Source organism: Pelophylax lessonae, assembly GCF_965119305.1.
Source record: "Pelophylax lessonae genome assembly, chromosome: 1".
In the NCBI taxonomy this organism is placed as follows: domain Eukaryota; kingdom Metazoa; phylum Chordata; class Amphibia; order Anura; family Ranidae; genus Pelophylax; species Pelophylax lessonae.
Genome location: NC_138768.1, coordinates 224725248 through 224751982, shown reverse-complemented (window position 1 = coordinate 224751982; position 26735 = coordinate 224725248). Strand labels below are relative to the sequence as shown.

Here is a 26735-nt window from a genome sequence, read left to right as displayed (position 1 = left end):
CTAATAAACAGATTTGTAACTATAATTAAACAATAATTCTGTATGTAAGCTCTGAACATAGTTCTTTGGGGTCGTGAGGCCGGCAACAGTTACTATGTCTGCTACCCCAGTTCCTAAGGTATTGGTGCTAGAGTTGCAGTACTCTCTGCACCTACTTAGAAAACCAAGAGCATTCAAAGATGTCCTTGTTTCAACTGAAGTTCCACTGATCTTTTCCCCTACCTCATGAGCATACAGGTCACAAAAGTCTTCCCACACACAACAATAAGCCCTCATGCACACTGTGCGTTTTTCTATCTCTTCTAGATGGTTCTCCTCCTGGCAGCAGAGTTGTGGCAGAAAAAATGCTTAATGCTTGTAAAAGCATGTAACGCCTTTAGGTGAGTCAAGAGCTTAGGGGCTAATTCACTAAAATGAATGAATCCTCAAGCGCTAAACATGCCTAATGTTAATGTGTTTTTAGCGTTTTTTTCTAAAAACATGCAGAGGAAAAGTCTGGATGTGGCTGCAGGTTTTTTTCTGGCTCTAAATGTCCATACCTCTAAACTCCTTTTAACCCCTATGTGTGCTTGGACACATAGGCTAACATGCAAAAATGTCCAGTGTACATGAGGCCTACTGTGTGAAGGCCCAAACTAATTTAAGAAAAAACAATGATATGGGGAAGTAATGATGATGTCATAATGCTTCATGATAACTAGGTGATGTACTTCCAGGTCCTGGGGCAGAGCAGGTATGAAACTGTTACTTTATTTAACTAAAGTTTGCCTGCGTCTGCATGTAGCCAACATTAGGATGAAGCAACATCAGAACTTACTAAAAGCAAAACACTTTATGAAGATGACAAAGGCAATTATTAGACTTTACTCTCTAACATGGGTTTGGGTTTAGAGATACCAAGAGCAAAATAATATAAAACAACAGTGCTCTGGCAATTAGCAAGGTTAGGATGTGATAGTTTAGAATACTCTAATAATAATAATTATGAGAATAATCTCATACTGTATACACACATTTCTTCAAATCACCATTGAAAAGAATATTATTTACAGCACGTCTAGGTAGGGAAGCCTATCAAAATATCAAAGAACATCTGTTTTGGCGTAATAAGATTAAGTGTTCTCTCTATGTTGCATAATGTGAGGAGAAAATGTGTTGCCATGTGTTCGTAAGACTGGCAAACCACACCAACAGCTGTGAGATTTGGCAGCCTCCATTACTGGATAGAGCCAAAGGGGTGCAGAGGATGTTCCAAACTCATAAAAATGGATGGCACCACACCAATTAAAATAACAACCAGCAAATGTACATTTAATGAAGTCAAGACGTTCTTTTAATACAATCCTCCCAAAGCAACAGCTGTGCTTGTGTGTTAGAGGCATATTAGGCCACCATTTCACCTGCATTACGCAGCTGTCAAAAATCTGGAAAACTGTCAGAAGATGCATCCAATACAATGCTGATTGGGTCAGCAACTCAGACACACATGAAGTTATGGGGCATCAGTTCTGTCTATAGTTACAGTACAGAGGAATATACCTTAGCTTAATATACAGTACCATGCTAGAAAATGATAGTTTCACTATCTGTGTCCACATGTGGGAGGGGACTGGTCTTGGGTGCTTCCATGCTCTGACTGGCTGGAGTTTGCTTTGCATATGAACATGCCCTGACTGATCTTATATTTATGTTATTACTATCATATAACACTTTTATAGTTTATGTGCTGTATTATAAAATGCATATAACATAAAGATTTTCAAATATGTAAGGTTAACTTTTTTGTTAATTTGAAGTTCACACTATCACTTTGTTTTGTAAAATGTATTTCGTTGATATACTATTGAGCAGAGTTGTCCAACCTGTGGTCCAAGACGGCTATGACGTTTTTTTTTTTGTAAAAATGCATTTACACTTAGTGAACACATGCAGCCAAAAAAAAGTTGACAATGTCTCTTTACTGGACTTTTAGAAGTTTTATCTTCCCAAAGAAAAATCTCCCACTCTTCACAATCACGGCTCATCAGTTTTCGGCAGCACCTATATTTGTGAGCAACTCTTTTCTAGGATGAAGCACACAAAGGGCAAAATTGGAGCCAAAATATCTGATGAGCACCTTGAGAATTAAAAAAAAAAAAAAAAATGTGTTATTACTGATAGGTACATGCCCAACTTTTTCTGCTCATCGGGTATTTTTTTCATTCCAATGTGGCCCAGGAAGAGACCCCTGCTATGAAGGCTTTGGTGCAGCACTGCATTATATGATTTTCTGTATATCCTTTTTAAAGTGATATTATGCCATGTGGGATTTATTTTTCCATGCTGTAACTGATATTCCTGAAATATGAAGTGGTCAGTCCACACAGGCAGCAGGGGATTTCCTTCTAAGGCTGATAAAGTGAATATACCTCTCTTGTGAAAGACAGGCATATAGATCTGGTGAGTGCAGGTCCTCTCATTTGGTGTGGGATATCACAGAGGATCTGTGGCAACCCTTGCACACAGGGATTATTCACAAGGACAAGGATTGTTGCAGGTTTGCATGCAGGATAGGTTCCACAGAGAAGAGACTGTGTTATATAGAATTGGACACTTTAGGGTTGATTTGCTAAAAGGCAAACAGACTGTGCACTTTGCAAAGTGCAGTTGCATTCTGCAAGTGCAGTTTCTCCAGAGCTTAGCAAATGAGGTAAAGCTTTACTTTGCAAAGATTACCCAATTACGTGCAAGAAAAATAAAAAAAAAAGCATTTTTGCTTGCACATGATTGGATGATGGAAGTCAGCTGAGCTTCTGCTCATTTACTAAGCCATGGAGCAACTGCTCTTGTAGAGTCCACAGTCTATTTGCCTTTAGTAAATCAACCTCTTTGTATTATTTTGTTTCCATATTGGAATTTTTTTTGGATCATGTGAGGTGTATGTAGAATGCATACATTGTAATAATGGAGCACTAATTGGTGCTGTGTTTATTTCACTTTATTGCATATATTTATTGGTGATTTTTTTTGTATTATGTTGGGATTGTTTACACAAAAGGAGTGTGTTTATATATAGTGATGTACTTGATCAGAATTCTGTATCTATCTCATATATTGCATTTTTTTGGGTTAACTGTAAGTATAGCATCTTGACTTTATGGTCACTGGGGTGGAAGCATTATTATTTTTCTGTTTAAGAACTTCACTGTATACGTCTGTCACACCAACACTCCAGTCCTTCAAGGATCCAAAAGCTGGAGTTTTTTTTCCATCATATATAGCCTAAAGCGGAACAACACTGCATCCGAGCACCACAAACCAAAAACGCTATTTATTTATTTTTAAAATTCAAAGCAAACTCCTCTATTCATCCATGTCTCCATTCATTATTTTGCTGAGAAATCACCTTAAAAATCACCCCCTAGCATTCCTGGCTGTAGCCATCTTGAATAAGGGCAGATGATTTATGAATCTTTTTCTTCCTGGAATCCATTTGCCTTTAGCTCAGGCATGCAAACAGAAGAACGTGCTTAGCTGAAAAAACCCTCCTCCCTTCCTGAAGACTCCTGGGATGTATGACATCATTTGCGTAGGCAAGAAAGCAGTAAGTAACTGAAGAAATGCAAAAAAAAAGTTCTAAACAAGTAAATATAATATTTGTCCTGTTTACCATTATCATGAAAGTGAATGTAAAAGAAAATTCCAAATTTGATGGTGTCCTCAGAAAAGTAATAGTGGGGAAATTTTCCAATGACGATACTGGTTCTAGTGACCTGGGGGGCGCCAAGGGATTCCTTTAATTTGCAGGTATTTTCTCACTTCCTGTTTTGGCTATGGGACAGGAGGTGAAGGTAAATCCCCCCAATAGGACACAGATAGCAAAAAAAAAAAAAAAGCAGGCATTATACCCTACTATACTCTATCAAAAATGAAGAAAATGCCTATAATTCTACTTTAAAGTGAGAATAAAGTCAAGTACTCAATCTGCCACTGCTAGCATAGTTGGCACCCAAAGATTCTTGCTCATCAAATGGATTTTCCAATTCAGCACATTAGGTTCCAAATCCTAGGATGTACTAGTGTACAAATATCAAACCAAATTCCTAGTTTGAGAAGGTTGAGAACTTGCCCTTCTGCTCCCACTTGTTAACTTTGGCTGTTGTCTAATTACTGTGATTGCCAGTCTCACTACTAGTAAGGCCCTTACTACAGGAAACTGAATCAATATGTGCATACCAGTACACGTCCATATTTGGGGTACCTGGGGTACTGAATTGTAAAACAGACCTTACAAGTAGGCACCTGGTGGGGCTGCGGCAGGCAGATTAGGTTCTTTGTTTTCCCTGCAGATTTGAAGTGTAATTAGAGTCAAAACCTAACTAAGGTAAAATCTACTCCCACCCCATATATAATAATACTATTTTATCTACCCTGTAAAAGGAAAGATTTCTATACTTACATACTATGCAGTTGCTTTGATCCAATCACATGATCGAGTCCCACCCCGGCTTCAGTGTAGAAGAGGGACAGCCGACAATGACATTCTTTCACCCAGGGCAAAGGTTTAATTCACCCTCCTGACTGAGAGAGTAATCTAGCCTGCTTCTGTGTGCTCTTCTTCCTTCCTGGTGGCGCCCCTCCAATCCCGCCTTAGCAAGGCTTGAAATTTGCATATACAGCGCTGCTGCTTTCTTCTGACATGGTGGCTAGGGTTGCTACCTTTTCTTCAAGCCAATTTTTATTTTTATTGTAGCATTTACTCTAGGATTGTAAAAGACCTGGGACAACTTTGGGTGCCCTAAGGAGAGCAGTAATGTTGCACGCATAGCACACCCCATTAAAAATGGCTGTGGCCAAACTGCATTAACCACTACCCATCCGCGCTACAGCCTATATACGGCTGCAGCGCGGACTCGAATTTTCGGGAGGCCGTTTTTTAAACGGCCTCCCAGTGACATGCCCCCAGCACGCTCCCGCAAGCGCACTGCGGGGAAAATCTGTGTCGGCCGTGTCCCTTGGACAAGGCCGATCACAGATCGTGGTGAATGGCCAATCACAGCGGCCATTCACCACGTGATCTGGCCGTCCAATGAGCGATGATCTCATATGTAAACATATGAGATCATCTCTCATCGCCGGCGCTCCTTCCTCACACGGAGCCTGCAGTGTGAGGAAGGAGGGGGAGCCTCACAGCGCCGGGGACACAGGAGAATGTAATCAGGGCACCGATCACCAGTGCCCTGATTACACAAGGTAAAAACACACACACAGTGCCCCCCCATCAGTGCCCGCCATCAGTGCCCCCCATCAATGCCCACAATCAGTGCCCATAGTGCTGCTAGTCAGTGCCCATCAGTGCCTGCTCATCTAGGCACTGATGAGCACTGACTGGCAGCACTATGGGCACTGAGTGTGGGCACTGATGGTGCTGCCCATCAGTGCCGCTCATCAGTGCCACCTGTCAGTGTCCAGTGCCATCCGCCAGTGCCCATCAGTGCCGCCTATCAGTGCCCATCAGTGCCGCCCGTCAGTGCCGCCTCTCAGTGCCGCCTCTCAGTGCCCAGCAGTGCCACCTGTCAGTGCCCAGCAGTGCCACCTCTCAGTGCCCAGCAGTGCCACCTATCAGTGCCCAGCAGTGCCGCCTATCAGTGCCGACTCTCAGTGCCGACTCTCAGTGCCGCCTATCAGTGCCGCCTATCAGTGCTCATCAGTGCGGCATATTAGTACCTCCTCATCAGTGCCCATAAGTGCCACCTCATCAGTGCCCATAAGTGCCACCTCATCAGTGCCCATCAGTGCAGCCTATCAGTGCCCATCAGTGCCGCCTCATCAGCGCACATCAGTGAAGGAGAAAAATTTATTATCAAAATTTACTCGCAGAAAATAAGAAAAACTTTTTTTTTTTTTCAAAATTTTTTGTCTTTATTCTTTTTTTTTGTAAAAAATAAAAAACCCAGAGATGATTAAATACCACCAAAAGAAAGCTCTATTTGTGTGAAAAAAATGATAAAAATTTCAAATGGGTACAGTGTAGCATGACCGCGCAATTGTCATTCAAAGTGTGACAGCGCTGAAAGCTGAAAATTGGCCTGGATGGGAAGGGTGTTTAAGTGCACAGAAGGCAAGTAGTTAACAGTTGGAGGGGCTTAAAGGGGCATGTTTATATAAAACAAAAGCATTCTTGTAGCGATAATATATACTAACATGACTAAAACAAATGTCACTGTAAATATATGAACTTGGCCTACTTTACAAGTTGACAGTGTCACTCAGTAGAGCAGTAGATGGCATCAGTAGAGCAGTGGATTGTGTCAGTCATTAGAGCAGTGAATGATGTCAGTGGGGCAGTGCACGGTTTCAGTAGAACAGTGGATTGTGTCAGTCATTAGAGCAGTGAATGGTGTCAGTGGATGGTGTCAGTAGAACAGTGGAATGTGTCAGTCATTAGAGCAGTGAATGGTGTCAGTGGATGGTGTCAGTAGAACAGTGGAATGTGTCAGTCATTAGAGCAGTGAATGGTGTCAGTGGGGCAGTGGACGGTGTCAGTAGGGCAGAGGACGGTGTCAGTATGGCAGATGATGGTGAGAGAAGTTATTTTTTTATTTTTTACAATATTAATTTTTAATTTTCTTTTTACAGTTTTTTAGGAGTGAAATATCGGTGGTGTAATGTTGATGTCTCAGTTTTGGGAGAGAGAAAGGAATTGAGGACACAGACTCTTCAATTCCTTTCTCTACAGTCTCAGCTGCACTGTGGTTTACTATGCTTCCGTTATTAGTGAACAGAGTGGGTGATCAGTATCGATCACTCACACTGTTGATTCAGAAAAGGAAGGGCCATTAAATTACATATCTACCAGCCCCTTCTCCCACTATCCATCCTGACATACCTCAGCAGCTGGCAGGGAGGTGAGAAGGAGCAGCCAGCAGTTTTTCATGGGGGGGGGGGGGGGAAGGACAAGGGAGACCCAGGCAGAACAAAGAGAGGAGAGGAGGGGAGGGTGTCATTTACTAGAACCAATAGCCATCGGCTGTATTTTTTTTCTGCAGCCGCTGAATCTGGCTTTCCAGTCATCCAGTGGCAGGGATCCACAGCACAAAGAAGAATGAGCTTTGGTGAAGAAAGCCCATGGGCTAGAAAGTATATGTTTCTTTGGCGCAACTGATCTAATTTGTTACAACCATGGATGAAGTTCCTCTTTAAGCAAGAAATGTGAGTGTCAGTCACATATAAAGGTAACTTGAGAGATAAATCTACAAATCTCCTTATTTAATACAATAATAGAAATATGGAAGAGCAACCATTTAAAATGTGAATTGGCATAAACTTCACCAAAACACTAACATTGACTCAAATTATATGCTCACTAGATATACACTATACCCTCTTTTTAAACTAAACCTCTCACAAACTTGGGCATTGGAAACTGATGAAAAAAATGTAGTGAAAAGGGCATGTCAAAGTGATGAGTAGATACATTCATAAAGGCAGCGGGATGTAAATCCTAACTTTTCCTTTAAAAGTAGAGATTAGTCTTGTCCCCTTATGTGTTGTTATATGTGATGAAACACCTCATTAAGGAGGTAGGAGAAAAGAGTGGGGTTAAGGAAAAGTTGTAATTAGCATATTACTTTAGCTTCTATCTATTCGTCTTTATTTTCTTCTAAGATCTATTGATAATTTTTATATGCCTTTTTCTTAAAACTGGATTTCAGCCAGCTATATCAAAAAATTCTGTTATGTTTTTATTAAAAATTATATCTGTTATTATGTTAAATTCAGGTTTAAACATCTGAATTTGACATATTATCAGACTCTTGTAATGACCTTGTACCACAGCACTCAGACTTCGAGAGCGAGAGGCAGTACTTGGGGCTTCTTCTTCACAGTCCAATCACAGACTGGGAGAAATGTCAGCTCACTAGGCTGGCTGAAATCTCAGGACTAGATAGGGAGAGATTATTTTGGCAATTAACCTGTTCAGTCACACATTTTATGTATTATAATTATGTATTTAGCTGTTTGCCTCAATTTCCACGTATGTATTTTTGTACCAATTTATCCAGTTTCCATTGCTGAATATTGTGTCAGGTTTACTTTAAAGAAGGGGAGTAGCCAGTAGAGTTGTGCATGGTGGAAAATGTTGTTTCATTTTCATTCGTAAAATACGTAATTTAGTTCTTTTATATTCGTTACGTTACATTAATTTGTTTTAGGATAATTTGTTTTTTCTGTATATATATTTGTTATAAAGAATTGATTAGTTTTATTGTTTCATTTTCAAATAATTTGTTGTTTATGTATATATGTTTGTGATTAAAAATCGTAATTCTGAAAGTTGTTTGTTTATTGAAACCATTAACACACATACACAATGACAATGTCTCTTCTGCTGCTTCTCAAAACTCATCTCCTCTGCTCAAATGCAATATAACACCCTTCTCAGGAATGCACTTTGCCAGTGGATGCGCTGCTGGTACCAGGAGGAACCTCATGTTTAGAGCTTGAAACTATTAGCACATACCCACACACAATATCTCTTCTGCTACTTTTCAAAACTCGTCTTCTCTGTTCAAATACAACACTAATTTCTCAGGAATGCACTTTGCCAGTATTAGTAATCCAACCTCCAGCACAAAATGAATCAGCTGATTGGCTGTAAGATTTACTCCCAGTCAACCTGCTGTTTCTTTAGACCTTTAACGAATTTACGAACCATGCCAAATTAATTAGTTCTTTTGGTTACAATTTCTTTTGTATTGGTTGAAATTCGTTTTTTTTTTTTCCTGCAGACATTCGGATTTACCCGAATGTCCCAAAGTTTAAAAATTTGTCCGAAGTTTGATTAGTTACGAAATAAATTGCACATGTCTAGTAGCCAGATTTCACAGATTTAAACTTTATTACACATGTTAATCCTTCCCTAAACTTCTTAAACTTCCTAAACTCTTAAAACTAAGTTGACCTATTCATAGTGACTATGAAAATACCAGCATCTTAACCTTAATAACCTCTGATACTGAACCCTACCTGCCTCTACTAGAAAACTTTTACTTGTGCGTTGATTATTCTGCACCCAGTAATAACTCTAGGCCACTGTAAAAAGTTTCTAAATTGCTGTTGTTTGAGAAATATTTCTTTCCTCTTGCCACTATACTTATTCAGAAAGTAATCCTGAGAAAGGCAGCACATACTGTTCTCCCTGTGATCAAAAGGCAACAGCCCTAAATTCCCAGAATCCTTTGCTTCTATCCCAGCCTCACGAAAAGAGGTCAACCATGTTTGCTGTGGTTCAGAATGCTGTGTCAGCAACCTGAGCCACACTTACATTTACAGAGGGTAATAGGAGGGAAACCACACAAATGGCAAAAATATTGTTTACACGTTGAAATGCTTATTGCACCCACCAATGCTTTCTGTGACTTCTAGCTGCAGAGAACTGATAATGTTAACAATGACTATTATTTGGATAAATCCACTGTGTAGTTAAAACTTCTCTGCAATCTTCCCAATACAGAAACACTCTACTAATATTTATTACTATTTCAGCAGCAGTGCCGCCAGAGCCATACTGTGTGTAACTGCTGAGGGAACAATCTATCAAACATTATTAGGTCTAATGTGAATCCAAGTGACCCTGGGTCTGGCTCCTTCGGACAGTAAGACAGACTGGATCATTTGCCATGTCAGAATTCCATTCAGACAGACACGGCTGCCAGGTTCTTAGACACAGACACTAGGAGACATGCCAGCACCACATCACAGCTTGATCTTATAGGATTCCCTGCTTCACAGCTTAATCATCCCAGGGATTGTTTTTGGAAGCAAGCACTTTACATATATCTTTTTACACTTGAAATTGAGAGTGTGATTAACATCAGTGGGGTTTATTCAGCTATTAATATTCATGGCACAGATCAGCTAAAAAACAAAAATGGATATATGTATAGGAAGATGCAGAAAAATCTGAAAGACAACATTTTCAAATGTGTAGTCTAGTAGGAGCCAGAGACTTTTATCATACTCCTTTTTTACCTGCAGCGTAATTTAGTGCCTTTTTGAACCTCATGATAAAAAAAAAAACGTTTTCACATTCTGATGATCATTATTACTGCATGTGAAGAGCCAAGCAGCTCAAGCAGTGCTATCTGCAAACAGACTAGGGCAACTGGGTGACCTAAAAACTATAATACAGTTTTAGTTAGGATTAAAATGGTTCTATAGACAGGTTTTTTTATTTTAATGCATTCTGTGCATTAAGGTAAAAACAGGGCCGGCCTTAGGTGTTAAGGCGCCCTGTGCGAGCTAACTTTGTGGCGTCCCCCCCCCCATCCTCACCCCTGGTCCCCCTGGTCACCTAAACATACACAAAGAGGAAGAAAATATACTCCCACCACCTGTAAGAAGAATCAAGCGACTGAACTGCCACTATGATTGTTCTTACGGTGAAGGGAATCGCTGGCAGAAACAAATGATATCTGAATGATTCTCTCCTGGAGAATCTCCTGTACCATGCCCGCAGCACTGCATCTCCTGAGGAGATGCAGGGGCTGCGGAGGGGGTCTCACTTACTGTTTGGTGAGACGCCTTGGATTTGCATTTAAAAATTGCGCCGCCCAGCGCCAACACGTCACCGCACATGCACCGTCTGCCCGAGAATAGCTAAAAGTGTACGGCTTTCCCGAGCGGCCTGTCGGGCCAGCAGCGGACATTTGTTTTTCAGTTGCCGGTGCCGTGATGCTGCGTTGATTTACAGCCAGCCCCAGGGCAGGGGGACTTGCCCTGGCAGTGCCTGCTGTGACTCGTCAGACGAGTCTCGTCCTGTGAGTAACTGACTGCAAGCTGTGATGGCTGCACGGCGCCCCTGTTGCCCATGGCACCCTGTGCGCCCGCACAGCTTGCACACTCCAAAGGCTGGCCCTGGGTAAAAAAAAACCTTCTGGGCACAGATCCCTGCTCATCTCTGTGCTTGAGTGCAGTGGCTCTCCTGGGTCTCTCTTTCCTCGTTGGCTCACACAGCAGCAGGAGCCATTGGCCGGTGAGCCAATGAGGAGAAAGCAGGGGGGCGGATCCAAGACACTCTGTGCGTCAATGGACAATGGAGTTTATGGTGCGCTGCAAGTGCATTCGGATGTACACTTGGAAGTGCAGTCGCTGTATATCTAAGAGGAATATCTGAAATGAGGGGAAGCTCTGCTGATTTCTATCATTCAATCATTTTTCTTGCATGTCCCCCTCAGATCTACAGTGCCTGCACTTGCAGTGCAAATGTAGTGCACAGTGGATTTGCCTTTAGTAAATAAACCCCAATGTCCACTCACAGGAGCGCACCTTGGGAGCGAGAGTTCCCCTCATAGCAACACGATTGCTATTGGGGCACTCGGCAGGGGGGAGGGGCCAGGACCACCGGCAGGAAACCCAAAAAGAAGAGGATCGGGGCTTCTCTGTGCAAAAGCATTGCACAGAGCAGGTAAATATAATATGTTTGTTATTTAAAAATAGAAAATACAACCTTAAGACTCCATTCACACTACCGCGACTTGTCAGGCGACTAGTCAGCCTGACAAGTCGCGGTCCATTGTGTGCTACGGGAACCATTCTAATAGGAGCGACTCAAGTCGCTCCGACTTAGAAAAAGGTTCCTGTACTACTTCAGGGCGACATCGGAGCAACTTGCATAGACATTCATTATATGAAGTCCGTGCAAGTTGCGCCGAAGTCGCGGTGCACGTGACTTCACAGGTCGCCCCCGAAGTCATGCCGCGTTAGTGTGAACCGGCACTTATGCATCACTTTAGGTTACACATTTTTTTTTAAAGCAGCTTGGAAATTTATGAGTTTAAACAGATTACTGAATCTTTTTTAGCCCTACATATTCCAGCAACCCATTATAAGGATGGCAAAATATTTATAGCATTCATGGTTAACTAACCTTGTAAAATACCATACTTATGTTTAGAAATATAATAAACAATTATCCTGAGCGGTAGTAGGACTTAAACTGTCCAAGGTCCAATTTCTTTTTTTTACTACCACTTTTAAGTATTAGTTCACCTTTACCAAAAAACTTAACCCTTTAAGGTTTACGTTTTAGTGCTCACCATATCCCGCTCTATCCACTAAATTATCCTTGAGTTCTTGAAAAAAGTCAACGCTAACTTTCTGACACATTTGATGCTGTAATTAGCATGCCAGAAAGCAAAATGTATACATTTTTTTGCATTTTTCTCTCCTGCAGTTTACTAGTACAGCCTGTTTACCTTACTGCGCTCGGCCTTTGCTATGACAATGAAGGAGCAGCAGCAGACAAATGAGGTCATCTTTTTCCTCCTGTCAGCATGTCAGCACATGTGTATACGGCTGATTGTCTCAGAGTACTGATCCTTCCTCTACTAGTCTCTGGGGTTCTGCTGTGCAGCGAATTACAAGAGGCTAATATCAAAACAGATATAAAAAATTACCTTAATTGTATAAAGTTGGTATTTGCCTGGAGTTCAACTTTAAAGCATAACTGCACTTTAGGTCAAAATTCTTTACTTGCCAATATTTCTTCAGGCTGCACAAAATAACCTTATGCAATTTATTTATGTTTTAACCACTTAAGGACCAAGCCTTTTTCTGACATTTGTTGTTTACAAATTTAAATTCGTATATTTTTGCTAGACAATTGCATAGAACCCCGAAACATTATATATTTTTTTTGCAGAGACCCTGAAGAAAAAAATGGTGGCGGTTTAAATTTTGTATGTCACACAGTTTTTGCGCAGCAGTTTTTTAAAAACGCAATCTTTGGGGGGAAAAATACACTTGAATAAATTTCAAAGAAAAAAACATAAATATATACCCCATTTTTTTATGATATGAAAGATGATGTTACGCTGAGTAAATAGATACCTGGCATGCTTTAAAATTGTGCACGCTCATGGAGTAGCGCCAAACTATGGTACTTAACCATAAGCAGCGTTTTGAAAATGTAAACAGGTTACCAGCTGAGAGTTACACGGGAGGTCTAGTACCAGAAATATGGCTCTGGCTTGGACATTCCCAGTGATACCTCACATGTGTAGTGCAAACACAGTTTACATACATATGCGTTCACTACATTGCGCAAGCATGTGGGGACGAGGGCGCTTTAAAAAACAATTTTTATTTTATTTATTTTATTCGATTTTTTTAATTTTTACACTGTCCCTTTATCACTTTGATCACTTTTAATGCTATCTCAAGGAATGTAAACGTCCCTTGCGATAACAACAGATCATGACAGGTCCTCTTTATGGATAGATCTGGGGTCTAAAAGACCCAAATCTCTCCTCTACCCTTAAAAGCTAAATATTTTTTTAAAATCTTTTGTTTTAAGAAAAAAAAAAAAAAAACATGTTTACATGGCTTGAGAACATGAAGTGATGTTAACGTCGCTCTGGTTCTTCAGGGACATAGAGATGAGCAGTGGTCATCTTGTCATCACTCATCTTTATGCAAAAGCCCTGCCGACTCAACGATTAGTAAAGTTAGCCCGGGAACCACTGAAAAGCGGCAGGATGGGGGGGGGGGGGGCAGCCATTTCTAAAAGTGATCCTGTGGGGAATTTGCCACTAAGATCACTTCTATTGGAAAGCTGGCCGCCTAAGGGAAACAATGATACTAGGTTTATGGCATCTAGCTGCAGCCATAACCCCGGTATTTAACGTCAAAATCATGTTGTACATTTGGATTCCCCATTCAGCCCTTTGCAAAACCCCTCTCCTGTCTCTTAAAAGCTATAGATTCACAGTCCTATTTTGTTTTTTAAGAAGCCTGCAGGGACATTGACTGATAAAGTATCTGCAGCTATTTTGAAACACATACACTGATAACATAGAAAAGAGATATGCAGCCTTTAGCATGGGACAGATAGCTGCACTTTCATTTCATAAATTATACATTTAAATATTAGTGAACAAATAAGTATTAAATAAAACAACATACAAAGTCTTAATGGTATAAAAATGGCTGCAGCACCATTATTGGTTTAACCACTTGCCTACTGGGCAATTTCACCCCCTTCCTGCCCAGGCCAATTTTTAGCTTTCAGCGCTGTCACACTTTGAATGACAATTGCACGGTCATGCAACACTGTACCCAAATTAAATCTGTATCATTGTTTTGAGACAGAGCTTTCTTTTGGTGGTATTTAATTACCACTGGGTTTTTTATTTTTTGCTAAACAAACGAAAAAAGACTGAAAATTATAAAAAAACAAACAAAAAAAACGATTTTCTTAATTTCTGTTATAACATTTAGCAAATTAGTAATTAGTAATAGGCTGCATTAATGGGCACTGATGAGGCTGCACTGATGGGGCGGCACTGTAGGCCTATGTGTAAAAGTAAATTATCAGCGCAATTCATATTATAAAGTGACACAGTGCTATTACACAATTCAAAATAAGTAAAGAGGTGCAAATTTAGCAAAACTGTGCAAATGAACAATATACAGCAGCTATATAAAACTTCCTCACTGACGGAAGTAAGATGGACCAAAAATAGTAAAAAATACAGCGCTATATAAAATCAATAAAGTGACAATGTGCTTGATGAAAGATAAGATATACAATCTATCTTAAAGGTGCATATAGAAAGTGTCCATAAAATGCATTCCACAATTAAAGTGCAATAAGAAGGAAAGTCCAATCCACAAAGTATCCAAATGTGAGGCAAATATAAAGGTGCTTGATAGGTGTCTCAATACTAAAGAGTGCTCAAAAACACCACCACCATCTAGCCACAAGATGGCCTCTCACCTCAATGAGATGATAAAGAAGCAGTAAATCCTCAATATGGGTACATTCAGATCTATGGATACCGTTTGCTGGGCTGGTACTCTCATGGGCTCCGTATGCAGGAGAGATATGTAAAAGATACACAAGATCTAAGTGCTCACTGCTACCAATAACCCTTTTATTGAAGAATGATAAAAATCCACTCACATATGTAGCACAATCTGGCTTGTGCTGACCGTACAGATGGTTTCAAATGAGCTCTGAGGAGCTGTGCTGGGTAGTAGCCGCTCAACCGTCGTGGTCTCCGCCCCCTATACGCGTAGCGTCATACGCTTGCGCGTTACGACTGCGCCAGTAGGGGTCCCCTAATGGCACTGTAGGCCACCGATGAAGCGGCACTGATGACCACTAATGAGGTAGCACTGATAAGCTGCACTGAAGAACAGGTACTGGTGAGGCTGCACTGATAAGGCGGCACTGATGGGCTCTGATAGGCAGGACTGATGTGCTGCAGTATTGGACATTGATTGGCACTGATGGGGCAGCACTGATAATTAGGGCACTGCTGATTAGTGCCCTGATTATCAGTGTAAATGTCTGCTGTCACAGGAAAGCCATTAATCAGCTTTCCTCTCCTCACACAGTGACAGTGCTGAGGAAAGGAAATGCCAATAACTGACATCTGCTTACATGGGATCAGCTGTGATTGGACACTGATCACATGGAAATTAGCCAATGTCATTGGCTCTTTAACGTGATTGGTAATGCGCTGTGTCTGAAGGACACGGCTCATCACCGGTCACCACGCTCATGAGTGGTGTGAACGGGGGGAAGTCATATGATGTCCACCTGGAAGAAGGAGTGTCTACTTAAAAAATGAAACAAATATTTATCTTAAAAAAACAACAACTGTATACTGCAATATAATAATTTCAAAACACATTACACTTAGTCATAAGAACGCAAATAAAATATTCAAATGAATCATAACCAGAAGTCCCCTCCTGATTCAAAGGTGACATACCACGTAAGTTGTCTGCAACAAAGAGTGAGAGGGATAAGATCTCGCCAGTCTGATGCAAAAAGGCTAGTGGCAAAGTCCTTTATATATGTCATACGCCATGGAAGATTCTCGAACGGGCATGTGTAACTCTGGCCTTCCCACCACAATCCATTTGACAGGTAAGCCAATTTCCTGAAGGGGCAGTCACCAAATTTTTTTTTTTAAAAGAACATAAAATCTATTATTTATGGCAGCCACTGTCCCATGTGTGTGGGGTCCACATTTTGTGCCCCTTTAACCATTCTAGCTGTTGTTGAACACCAAGTCCTAAGAGGCATTGCAAAACTGCCATGCACAGGAATGACCCCCAGAGGCAGACACATGATGGGATTTGTAGTTTCACCATAGCTGGAGTGCTGAAAGTGCCTGACAAAGAATACACCACATATGGTTGGCTTTATTGAAAACATTTAATTTTATATCTGACGAAATGGACATTTATGTATTCCTATCAAACCTGGGCAAAATTCAATTATTAGGACAAAGCATTTTTAAATCAGCATACATGTGTACCACAAACTGCTGACCTCATCTCCCAATCCTCTTCTCGTCAAAATGAGTATAAAAATACCAAGTAAGCACCACTGACCTTTTACTAGGACAGATTCATACAGTAAAATTGAACTAGGTCATTCCTATCACTTGTCCACCTGCCTCTCTCTGAAGAATACAGCTTTCTGAGAGGTTGCCTGTTAAATACTTCAAGCTGATGATAAACAGAAAGGTAGGTTTTTTTTGCATAAAAGCACAAGCCAAAAAAAAAAAAAACACAATATACAAACACAACACAAAACTTACTTAGATGCTGTCTTTTTATCATACTGGCACCGTAGGTCCAGAAGCTCCCTCTGCGTTGTTTTCAGTGCTGTATGACAAGACCAGAAGACACTGGATAAAAACTGCCATTTTCTTACCATTAGGGAAGAAATTAATTAATACCCTGGTGGAATCTCAAACATCTGCTTCAAAAGTAATTAGAATAAAAAAAAAAATAACTTTATTTTTATTAGGAGTACAACATTCTAAGATAATAATGGGAAACAGAAAAGGATTATAAAACATTACTAAAGATAACATTTTTTTTTAGGTTATATAGTGCCGAAAATTATCTGAACATAAAAGCATTGTTGTCTATGAAACACAGCTGTGTAAAAATCACTATAGCAGGTAAATTATGTTTGAGATATCTGTGTCATATGCACAATGTGGAGAGTTTATACTGCCCTTTATTCCTACTTCCATGATGTACCATTGTCGCTCAGTTTTTATGCACCATTGCATTCAACATATTATTTATGTATTTTATTTATTTATTTTTCATTTAATTTATTGCTAATAATAATTTTGACATATAGAGGAGGGAGTGCAAAAAAAAGTCTGCTCCAGATGTCATATAGGTATGCAACTCACCCCATATACTGTATGGTATAAAGTGTAAAGTAGTAAACCCTTGTTTTAGGTAGTTTTACCTTTAAAAATAAATATTAAATAGACCATAAGCAAAAAAAAAAAAAAAAAAAATACAGTACTCTGGACTTACTTTATAGTATTTTAATGCCAGACTCTATGCCGTGTAGTGACGTTAACTGCTCACTATATGTATGTAAACATTCACCAGCATGATGCCCCATCCTGGAGCTATGTCATTAAAGTGGTTCTAAAGGCAAGACATTTTTTACCCTAATGCATTCCCTGAATTAAGGTAAAAAATGTCCCAGTAGTTGTATCATCCTACTGTCTCCATAAAATAATTATCTATCTTGATATAGCGCTGTGCCCACCAGCAGCAGTTCTGGTCTCTCTTCCTCTCCTCACGGGACATAGAGACAGCAGCAGAAGCTATTGGCTCCTGCTGTTGTCAATCAAATCCTGTGGGAGAAGGGTGTGAGGCGGAGCCACGGCATGTGTGACTATGGACGCACACAGCTCTGCTCGGAAGCAGACCCCCATGACAAATGGCTTGCTATTGGGGCATACACAAAAAAGGAGACGAGAGCACCGGCGGGGGACCCTAGAAGAGGCAGTTCAGGGCCACTCTATTTTCCCCTTTCAGAGCCCCCAACCAACATTGCAGCTGGTATCTCCAAATCCTGGCTGTCGCTGATAGCTGGGACCACCACTGATGATCCAGCATGATGATCAATGATCACAGAGGCAGCTATTGCGTAATCACATTGCATTCAGCTTGCACACGAACATTGTGTTTATCTGCAGTGCTATATGTTTATTGCTGTAATTGCATTGCTGTATGATTCTAAATAAATAAATTAATGAAAACAAAAGAAAAAAATTTGTTTTGTAACATTTTATATTGTTTTATTTAAACAGTATAGCCTTATATCATCTTAAAAAATTATAAAATGTAGGTATGCAAATTAGTCATAGAATTATTGTCAAATTTATAGATGGAGGCTGATACTGCCTTATTTGACCTGGGCATCCAAGGTTTTAATGACCTTCGAGAAGTGTTATATTGTACACAGGAGCGGCCACGCACGGAGTAATTTATCGTCAAGGCTAAATGCAGTGGCTTTGGTCTTGAGGGACCGTATACTGCTGGTTCATAGTGTGCTGATATTGGGATCCTATGGAAGGGTCTTATTAATTCAAACACAGTCACCAGGTCACAGGTATTGCCCTTTACTTGGGTGGAGGGAGTCTCCCTAGTGAGTTGCCAGATATACTGGTATGATAAACTGTTCTGCTGGGTGATCAGTTCAATAGAATTGGATACCTATACCCCTCCTAGCCGGCGATATTAAACGTATTATCTACATTGTGTTATACATATCTGAACACATGAGTGTGGCCGCTCTCTCCTCATATGGTCCCAACGCCTGCCCCGGGAGATGGTATGCCTGGTGCATGACTTTATGGGAAGAATGTCTCTCTGGCCCTGAAGAAGCCTCTGGCGAAACGCTCTTTGAGGACTTACAGACTATATCCGCTATGAGACATAATTGTTGCCATTTTGGTACTTTGAAACGATGATTCCTTAGGTAATACAGTTGTTTTATGTAAAAATTTTGTATGCATACATATATCTTTTTTACTCTTATGTTCTAATAAAAGTAATTTTATTTAAACATTGTTGCATTTGTGACCATCCCGCCTTTATTGGCCTTGAAAATCCCACCTTTTTCTTTTTTGTTTTTTTGATTATTGTTAATTATTGGGATTTTGGCCTTTATTTCACAGTAAGTTGCTACTTACTTTGTTATATTGAACAGTAACATATTTCACACTTACCTGAATGAAGAACTTTGATCTTTTCCTCAGCTTCACCAAGTCTGACAGCCAAAGTGATCTGTGCTTCCTGTAACCCTCTGTGGAAATAGAAAATTAAATCTGAGACTGTTATGGCCTCTTTCACACTATACGTGCATAAAAATCTATGGGTAATCGAACTGACGGCATACAATATTGATTTAGAGGTATATATTCCTACCTAATTCCTAAATTTCAACAAGAAATGTCTAGACTATCAGGAAATACTATTTATCTTTTTTGGGGGAAATTGGTGGCATATAAGATGCTATTATTACCTAAATGATTATATTATTTTAGGACACTCCCCATACCTATCCTTTCATCATTTTTTTCACACTGTCCAAATTCGTATGGTTAGATGGTAAGGTGAGAGATGCTCTCAAAAAGTCTTATATGAACACAGACTAGTTGGCGGTATGGGAGTTCCACATTGGAAGGATTACTATATGGCTTCACTTCTAGACCAACTGCGCTCTTGGCTATCCCCAGCACATGGGAAACATTGGAGCAACCTAGAACAAGGTCTGTTGCACCCAAAATCTTTTGAATCAATTCTGATAGCATCCACTATCTCAGGGGACGTTGCTCCTGATAAGAGCCCAACAATTGTAGCCATCCTATCAGCATGGCAATAAATAAATGCAGAGAGATAGTGAAGGAACCTATTGAAATCCCAATCTCTCTAGATGCGTTCTCATGCCTGATCCCAGATATTACATTTAAGAAATGGAAGGAACTACAATTGCACAATCTGGGAAATGTGTCGGGTGAAGGTCACATTCTTCCCTTTCAGTCTTTAACTCAAAAATTCAAATTACCTACTTTGGAATTCCTCACCTACGCTAGGATAACCGATGAAGGTTTCAAAGAAGGCATGAACCTTTTGGCACTCTACAGAAGGCCAAAGGTATCACACTGTTTTACCGTATACTTCATTCAAAAAATGGTTTTCAACAAAGCCTCAGCCCTTTCAAACTGGGAGGGGGATCTCAATCAATCCTTTACCGACCAACAGTGGTTAAGAGCAATTTCTGCTAACTTTCATTATTCCAAATGCGCAAACTATTGGGAAATAGCTCAAAAAATGAATCTGCGTTGGTACCTTACACCATACATTACAGCCAAATTCACTAACGGTAACTCCAATTTATGTTGGAGGCAGTGTGGCCATGTAGGCACTCAAATACATATGCTATGGTCCTGCTCTTACCTGCACAGTTTTTGGACTTCTTTGTTTTTACTAATATCTAACGTTACAGGAGTGAGATGTAAACTCAACATAGAACAAGCTATCTTGAGCATAAACATTTCTAATCTTCCCACCCAAATACGCCCAATATCAATTCACATAATTATGGCTGCGAGGACCATAATCATGAGGCATTGGAAATCCCCTACTGTACCTAATATTGGGGAGGTTAAAGCGTTGGTAAATTAAATTCAAGACTGGGAACAAATTCTAGCCTATAGAGATGGTGAGGTCACTAAATTTGAAACATCTTGGAGTTTATGGCGAACAAAGGCACACAACTGCTAAAACCTCTACCTGAATAGCTCTTTGAGTACATGAAGTTGTCTACCTCCCAGCACAGTTTGATCCCAGAGGGGGTGCATTAGGTAGGATGGACCCTGCCTACTCCACATCACATTAGAGATGGGGTGGTGACCTGAGGGTTTGGGGAACTACCTCTATTACATTCTGAAGGTGTCTAGGATAGGGCTGTTTATTTCCATTTTCATATTGTAAGGCTCTTTTCTTGATTGCTTAGCTGTGCCCTCGTTGCCTCTACTACTCTCTTGCATGGCAGCCTATGAGAGACTGGAGACCAAATCTACTATAACAGTGATGACGAACCTTGACACTCCAGATGTTTTGGAACTACATTTTCCATGATGCTCATGCACTCTGCAGTGTAGTTGAGCATCATGGGAAATGTAGTTCCAAAACATCTGGGGTGTCAAGGTTCGCCATCACTGTACTATAACATGGTCATCCACAAAGGGACAGGGTAATATTTAAAATCATAATGGACATGTAATTCAATATATGATGAAGCCTATTGCTTGAATGTTGCACTAAGTCTCTGTGACTGAAATATTTTAACCAATGATGACCTTTCTTCCTTTTTTAAGCGTTTGTATTGTTTACATCCATGTTGTAAAATACCTATGTGTAACATTATTTTTTAATGTTATTACTTTTATTCCAATAAAATATTTTAAAACTCAAAAAAAAAAAAATGGGAAAAAAAGAACTAAAAATATAAAAACGCATTTGACTTGAATAGAATATTTTAGGCCTGTTGATATTTGTGCAGAGACCTGAGTTTTTCTCACACAGGTCTCTTCAAGGTCACAAAAAGTGCTGGTGTCATGTGAGGTTTTTTTCTGTGCAGAAATATTTAAAGTGGAGCTCCAGTCATTTTTGTGTGTATTAAAAATCAGTAGCTACAAAATGTGTAGCTACTGACTTTCAAAAAAACACACACCCACCTGTTCCATGATCCAGCGATCTGCTCGCCAGAACCAATGCTTCTCTCCCTCTCCTCCTCCCAGTGCTGGAATTTCAACTGGCGGCTTCACAGCCAGGTGTGCACTGCACGAGTAGTGCTGCACCTGCTGAATGGTCAAGCAGTCCCATGTGATGGGTCCCAGAAGACTACAGGGAGGGAGGGGGAGAAGAGAACTTGGGAGAGTGGGAGTGGGTACCTGTCGAAACTAGGTACGCGCCCCCTCTCCCCTCCAAAAAAATGACATGCCAAATGTGGCAAGAGGGGGGAAGGTTTGCTTAAAGAGGGATTTCCCCTTATGGGTGGAGCTCTGCTTTACCTTAAACATTTGTTTTCTTTGTGCCCTGTTCGTACCACAATGTTGTAGTTGTGTGTTTTTTTTTTCTGTGCAGTAAAAAAAAAAAAACACACACAGACTCCGTGTTGTGGTGTGAACAGGGCACAAAAAAACTATTATTAATGTTTTTGACCTCTTGCAGAGACAGATGCAGAAAAATGATGTGAATGGGGGCTTAAAGTGTATGTAAATTCTAACAATGAACTTCTATTTGCTTCTTTTTGGTCTGGTAAATAAAGCATTGAACGTGTTTACTGTTATCTGTTCACTTAGTAAAACATATAAAGACAATTAATTAAATAAATTAATTAATCCTGCCAGAAATCTGCCCATAGGCAGCTGCTGGAGGGCCCCCTGGCCTCTGAGAAAATTGACTCTGCTATAGGCTCTCTCCTCTCTAACAAAACCCCTGGACTGCACGGTCCACCAGCAGAATGGTACCAAGCATATTCCAGGGACCTGACCACAAGACTGCAGGGACTCTTTGACGCGGCCCTGGCCCGGGTGAGCTCCTTGCCTCTATGTGAAGGACAGATTGCTATGCGAATCCTACCGCCCCAGTTCCTTGCTTAATAGCGACGTGAAGGTTCTTGCGAAACTTTTGGCTACCCGCCTCAGTAAGGTCATATGTCACCTCATTCACCCGGACCAGAATGGGTTCGTGCCTGGAAAGAGTACGTATGATAACATCCGCCGACTTTATTTACACCTGCATAGGGCGGACAGAGAGGATAGACGTGGACTAGTTTTATCCCTAGATGTCAGGAAAGCCTTCGACACTGTACGGTGGACCTTCCTTTGGCAGGTTATGTCTAAAATGGGCTTCGCCCCTCCTTCATTAACTGGGAACGCCTGCTATACTCCAAACCATTGGCTAGGGTGTGTATAAAGACATTTCTGAGCCATTTGACCTCCAATGGGGGACCAGACAAGGCTGCCCTCTCTCGCACGCTCTTGTTTGCTCTTGCCATTGAGCCATTGGCTCTGGCGGTGCGGCAGACGACGATGGTGGGTGGCATCACCTGTGGGGATATATTAGAAAAAATATCATTGTATGTGGATGACGCATTGGTTTACCTGGATGGTCTGGATTCGTCCTTTTAGACCCTGCTGACGGTGGTGGAGGAGTTTGGGGGGGTTTTAGGGCCTTAAGGTCGGTTGGGATAAGTCTGTTGCTTTCCCAATCGGCACCGCCTCGGATTTTAGTTACCTGCATAGGTCCAAGATGCAGGTGTCGCCTACGTTTAAATATCTGGGTGTACAGGTGCACTCTGACCTTTCGGCCTACTGCTTCCTCAATGTAAAGCCTATAATTTCTCATATGGAAGCCAGGCTGCACACCTGGTCTTCCCTGCGCCTGAATCTGATAGGCAGGATCAACATTTTCAAGATGATATAATCACCTAAATTCCTTTTTGTCTTCTGCGCATCACCTGTATTCTTGCCCAAATCTCTGTTTCGTAAGATAGAGTCTGTCCTGACCTCCTTTTTTTAGCAGGGCGGACGCCCCCGCATAGCCAAAACCTCTCTCCAGGCATCAAAGTTTCAGGGTGGTTTGGCCTGTCCTGATCTATATAAATACTTCCTTGCATCACAGCTTGCTTATATATACGACGACTGGCTCCGGGAATCTCTGGGAAACTCCTCCACCGCCCTCGAGCTGGCTATGCATGGCTCGAGACCGGCTGCTATTGATGCCATACATAGGTCATTGTACAGACGCTGTTCCCGTGTCTTGCCCACTGACGTGGGGTTTTTGGCTTGGCATGCCAGCAATATGTTGTTAACAGATAAACCTATGGTGTCTCCTGGTGCCCCGTTGTGGGATAATCCCAATTTCCCCGAGCTTCAGGGTCACCCGGATTCCCGTTGGTGGGCAGGGTGACTCACGTCTCCCATGTCTTTACATCCAACCTTTTTGTATCTTTTGATGACCTGAGGGCCCATCATGGCATGAGTAACCATTTCTTTTACAAATACATATTGCTACGTCATTCCGCCTGGGCACAGTTTGATGGGTTGATCCTGAAGCTTTCGGAATCCCCTGTTGAGAAACTACTGTCCATCCCTGATGTCACTAAACCGGTCACTACTTTCTACTCAAGATTACAGGTGGCTGGTGCTGACCCTTTCCAGCAGGCTTCGTGAAAGTGGGTCGCAATGCTTTCTGAGTTGTCCGATGAGGTGTGGGAGGAAGCCTCGGAGGTATGCTTTCAAGACCTTATTAGCTCAAATAACAGATTTATACAGTTTAAATATGTTCACCCTCTACATCATACTCCTCAAAAGTTGGTCCGTATTGGTGTTGCCCCTGGTGCTGCGTGCCCCAGATGTGCTTGTCCCTTGGCGGATCTTATCCATATGTTCTGGTCCTGTCCCTGCATTAAGGATTACTGGATGTCAATCTTTGCATTTTTTGCTGAAACTTTACATCTGTCGTGCCTCATACTCCAGAGGTTGGACTGCTGGGTATACTAAATGATTTTGTGCACCGTGTCCATGCTAGGGCCCTGATCCACATATTACTGTTCTATGCTAGGAAATTGGTCTTGCTGCACTGGAAAAGTGTTGAGCTGCCCACGGTACAGAAATTCTATGGTATGGTAAATGGAGATATGCCACTGTATACATTTTATAATATTCTATATAGAAGGATCACAGGCGCTCTGTGATCATTTCAGAGAGAAGAGCGGTCAGCTGTGTTTACAACAGCTGACCGTTCTTCTCTTTCAGTGGGGAGTGATCGCGGGTGCCAGACTGCCATCCCTGCTGCCTAGTGGGGGTGCCTAATGAAGCCTAACACCAAATTCTTATGACTTATATAGATAGTGCTAGGCCTGTAATATGTAATATTTAATAGGTGTTCAGTATATGAATTCACCATTATTTATAAAAAGCAGAAATATTTGGCATACATAAATAAGTGTCGTAAGCAGTATGTAAAATTGAGGATGTCGTAAGTCTTGTTAATAAATTCAGGCCAAAGTTTAAAGAATCAGATTATGCAATAATGTCACTTTTTTATACCTAAAATTCATTATATGTATGAGAAACCTCAATTTTTCCCTACTGACCTGTCACTTAAACTAAAAGCTAAAGCCAATCAATGGCTAAAATCAATTAAGCCAAATCATTTGGTCATCTCAACACCACTAACTTTGTGGAACAGCTGATATGAAAATATTAGGACCCCAAAAGAAAGGGAACCCCATTTGAGGTCCTGAGCCAGCTGCAAGTGTTGAAAAATGCCTGACCAGGGCGTGGTTAGAGTAGACATTGAAGGGAAGATTTACAAAAACTGGTGCACACAGAATCAGAATAGTAACCAGCTTCTAACTTCAGTTTGTTCAATTAAGCTTTGGCTATAAAAGCCTTGAAGCTCATTGGTTTCCATGCACAGCTGCACCATACTCTGTGTGCACCAGTTTTAGTAAATCTCCCCCTATGAGATTGATTTACTAAAACTGGAGCTTGCCAAATCTGGTGTAGCTCTGCATAGAAACCAATCAGCTTCCATTTTTTTTTTTCAAAGCTTAAAGTGATTGTAAAGTCCAGTTTTTCTTTTAAATAACAAACATGTTATACTTACCTGCCCTGTGCAGTTGGTTTTGCACAGAGCAGCCCAGATCCTCATCTTCTCGAGTCCCTCTTCGCTGCTCCTAGCCCCCTCCCTCCTGTCTAGTGCCCCAAAGCAAGCAGTTTGCTATGGGGGCACCCGAGCCATGCTGCAGCTCAGTGTATCTATTGAAACATAGAGCTACCCTTTGGCCCCGCTCTCTCTCTCTCCTGATCAGCTAACTGACTGATTGACAGCTGCGGGAGCCAATGGCACCGCTGCTGTGTCTCAGCCAATCAAGTGGGAGAGTCCTGGATGGCCAAGGGACTTGTTGACATCACTGGATAGAGATGGGTCTCAGGTAAGTATTAGGGGGTGCTGGGGAGGCTGCTGCACACAGAAATATTTTTATCCTAATGCATAGAATGCATTACGATTAAAAACCTTCTGCCTTTACAACTCCTTTAATTGAACAAACTAAAGTTAGAAGCTGATTGGCTATCATGCACAGCTGCACCTGATTTTGCACTTTCCAGTTTTAGTAAATCAACCCCAATGTAATGACTAGATGCACAGTGAAGAAGGGCAATCTCCTTATAATGTTTGTCATTTAACCAGAGACAGGCCTGGCAAGATCCATTGTTAAACATTGATGTACTTCCAAGAATTAAATCATGTATGACTAAACTATGACAGTCAGGTGACACTTAACCCCGGTAATTTCACAAGGAACCAGGAAGTAATTAAGTGAAAGGCATTAATAGCTGTCATAATGATAATAATTGCTCATAAGTGGTAATATTTGTAATGTAATGTGCCAGATATAGCATAGAGGACTTGTATATTACAACAGCTCCAGCAGAAACTGATCCTTACTGCAGCTTTGTTACTATAGTATACAGTACATCTAATTCCCAACATCTAATTTCTTAGCTCAAAGTATATATTCAAGCATCATCAAAGGCAACATAGCTGCTTAAAGTGAACTTTACCAATGCATTATAAACCCCTGACATCTCACATTATTTAGCAATTATCTATCTACTGTATATATATATATATATATATATATATATATAGATTTTATATTTGTTTTAATGCTGAAGCTTTTAAAAGTAAGTTCTAATAAAATAATGTTTTCTAGGTTCCGTTAAAAGTATCTTTGCCTAGGTTAAGGTGATGTCTTCTGCAGGCAGGAACATTTTCTATCCCCCAGTGATCAATACCACGTCCAGCCAGGCCAAATTCTGGGATAACGC

At 40.9% G+C, this 26735-nt stretch overlaps 1 protein-coding gene across 5 annotated transcripts in view; it reads right to left on the bottom strand.

Annotated features, from left to right (window-relative positions):
* The window catches only part of CUX2 (cut like homeobox 2), a 711333-nt gene that overhangs the window by 96537 nt on the left and 588061 nt on the right, over window positions 1-26735 (bottom strand). For 4 of the 5 annotated variants that reach the window (XM_082244161.1, XM_082244162.1, XM_082244165.1 and 1 more), the window contains 2 exons: window positions 19053-19129; window positions 16602-16668 (listed from right to left, as the gene is read on the bottom strand). In XM_082244161.1, the coding sequence (XP_082100287.1) occupies window positions 16602-16668; window positions 19053-19129 (144 nt within the window). Of the gene's footprint in view, window positions 1-16392; window positions 16488-16601; window positions 16669-19052; window positions 19130-26735 lie in introns of those variants that run through there. The other variant, XM_082244164.1, reaches the window with a different exon arrangement.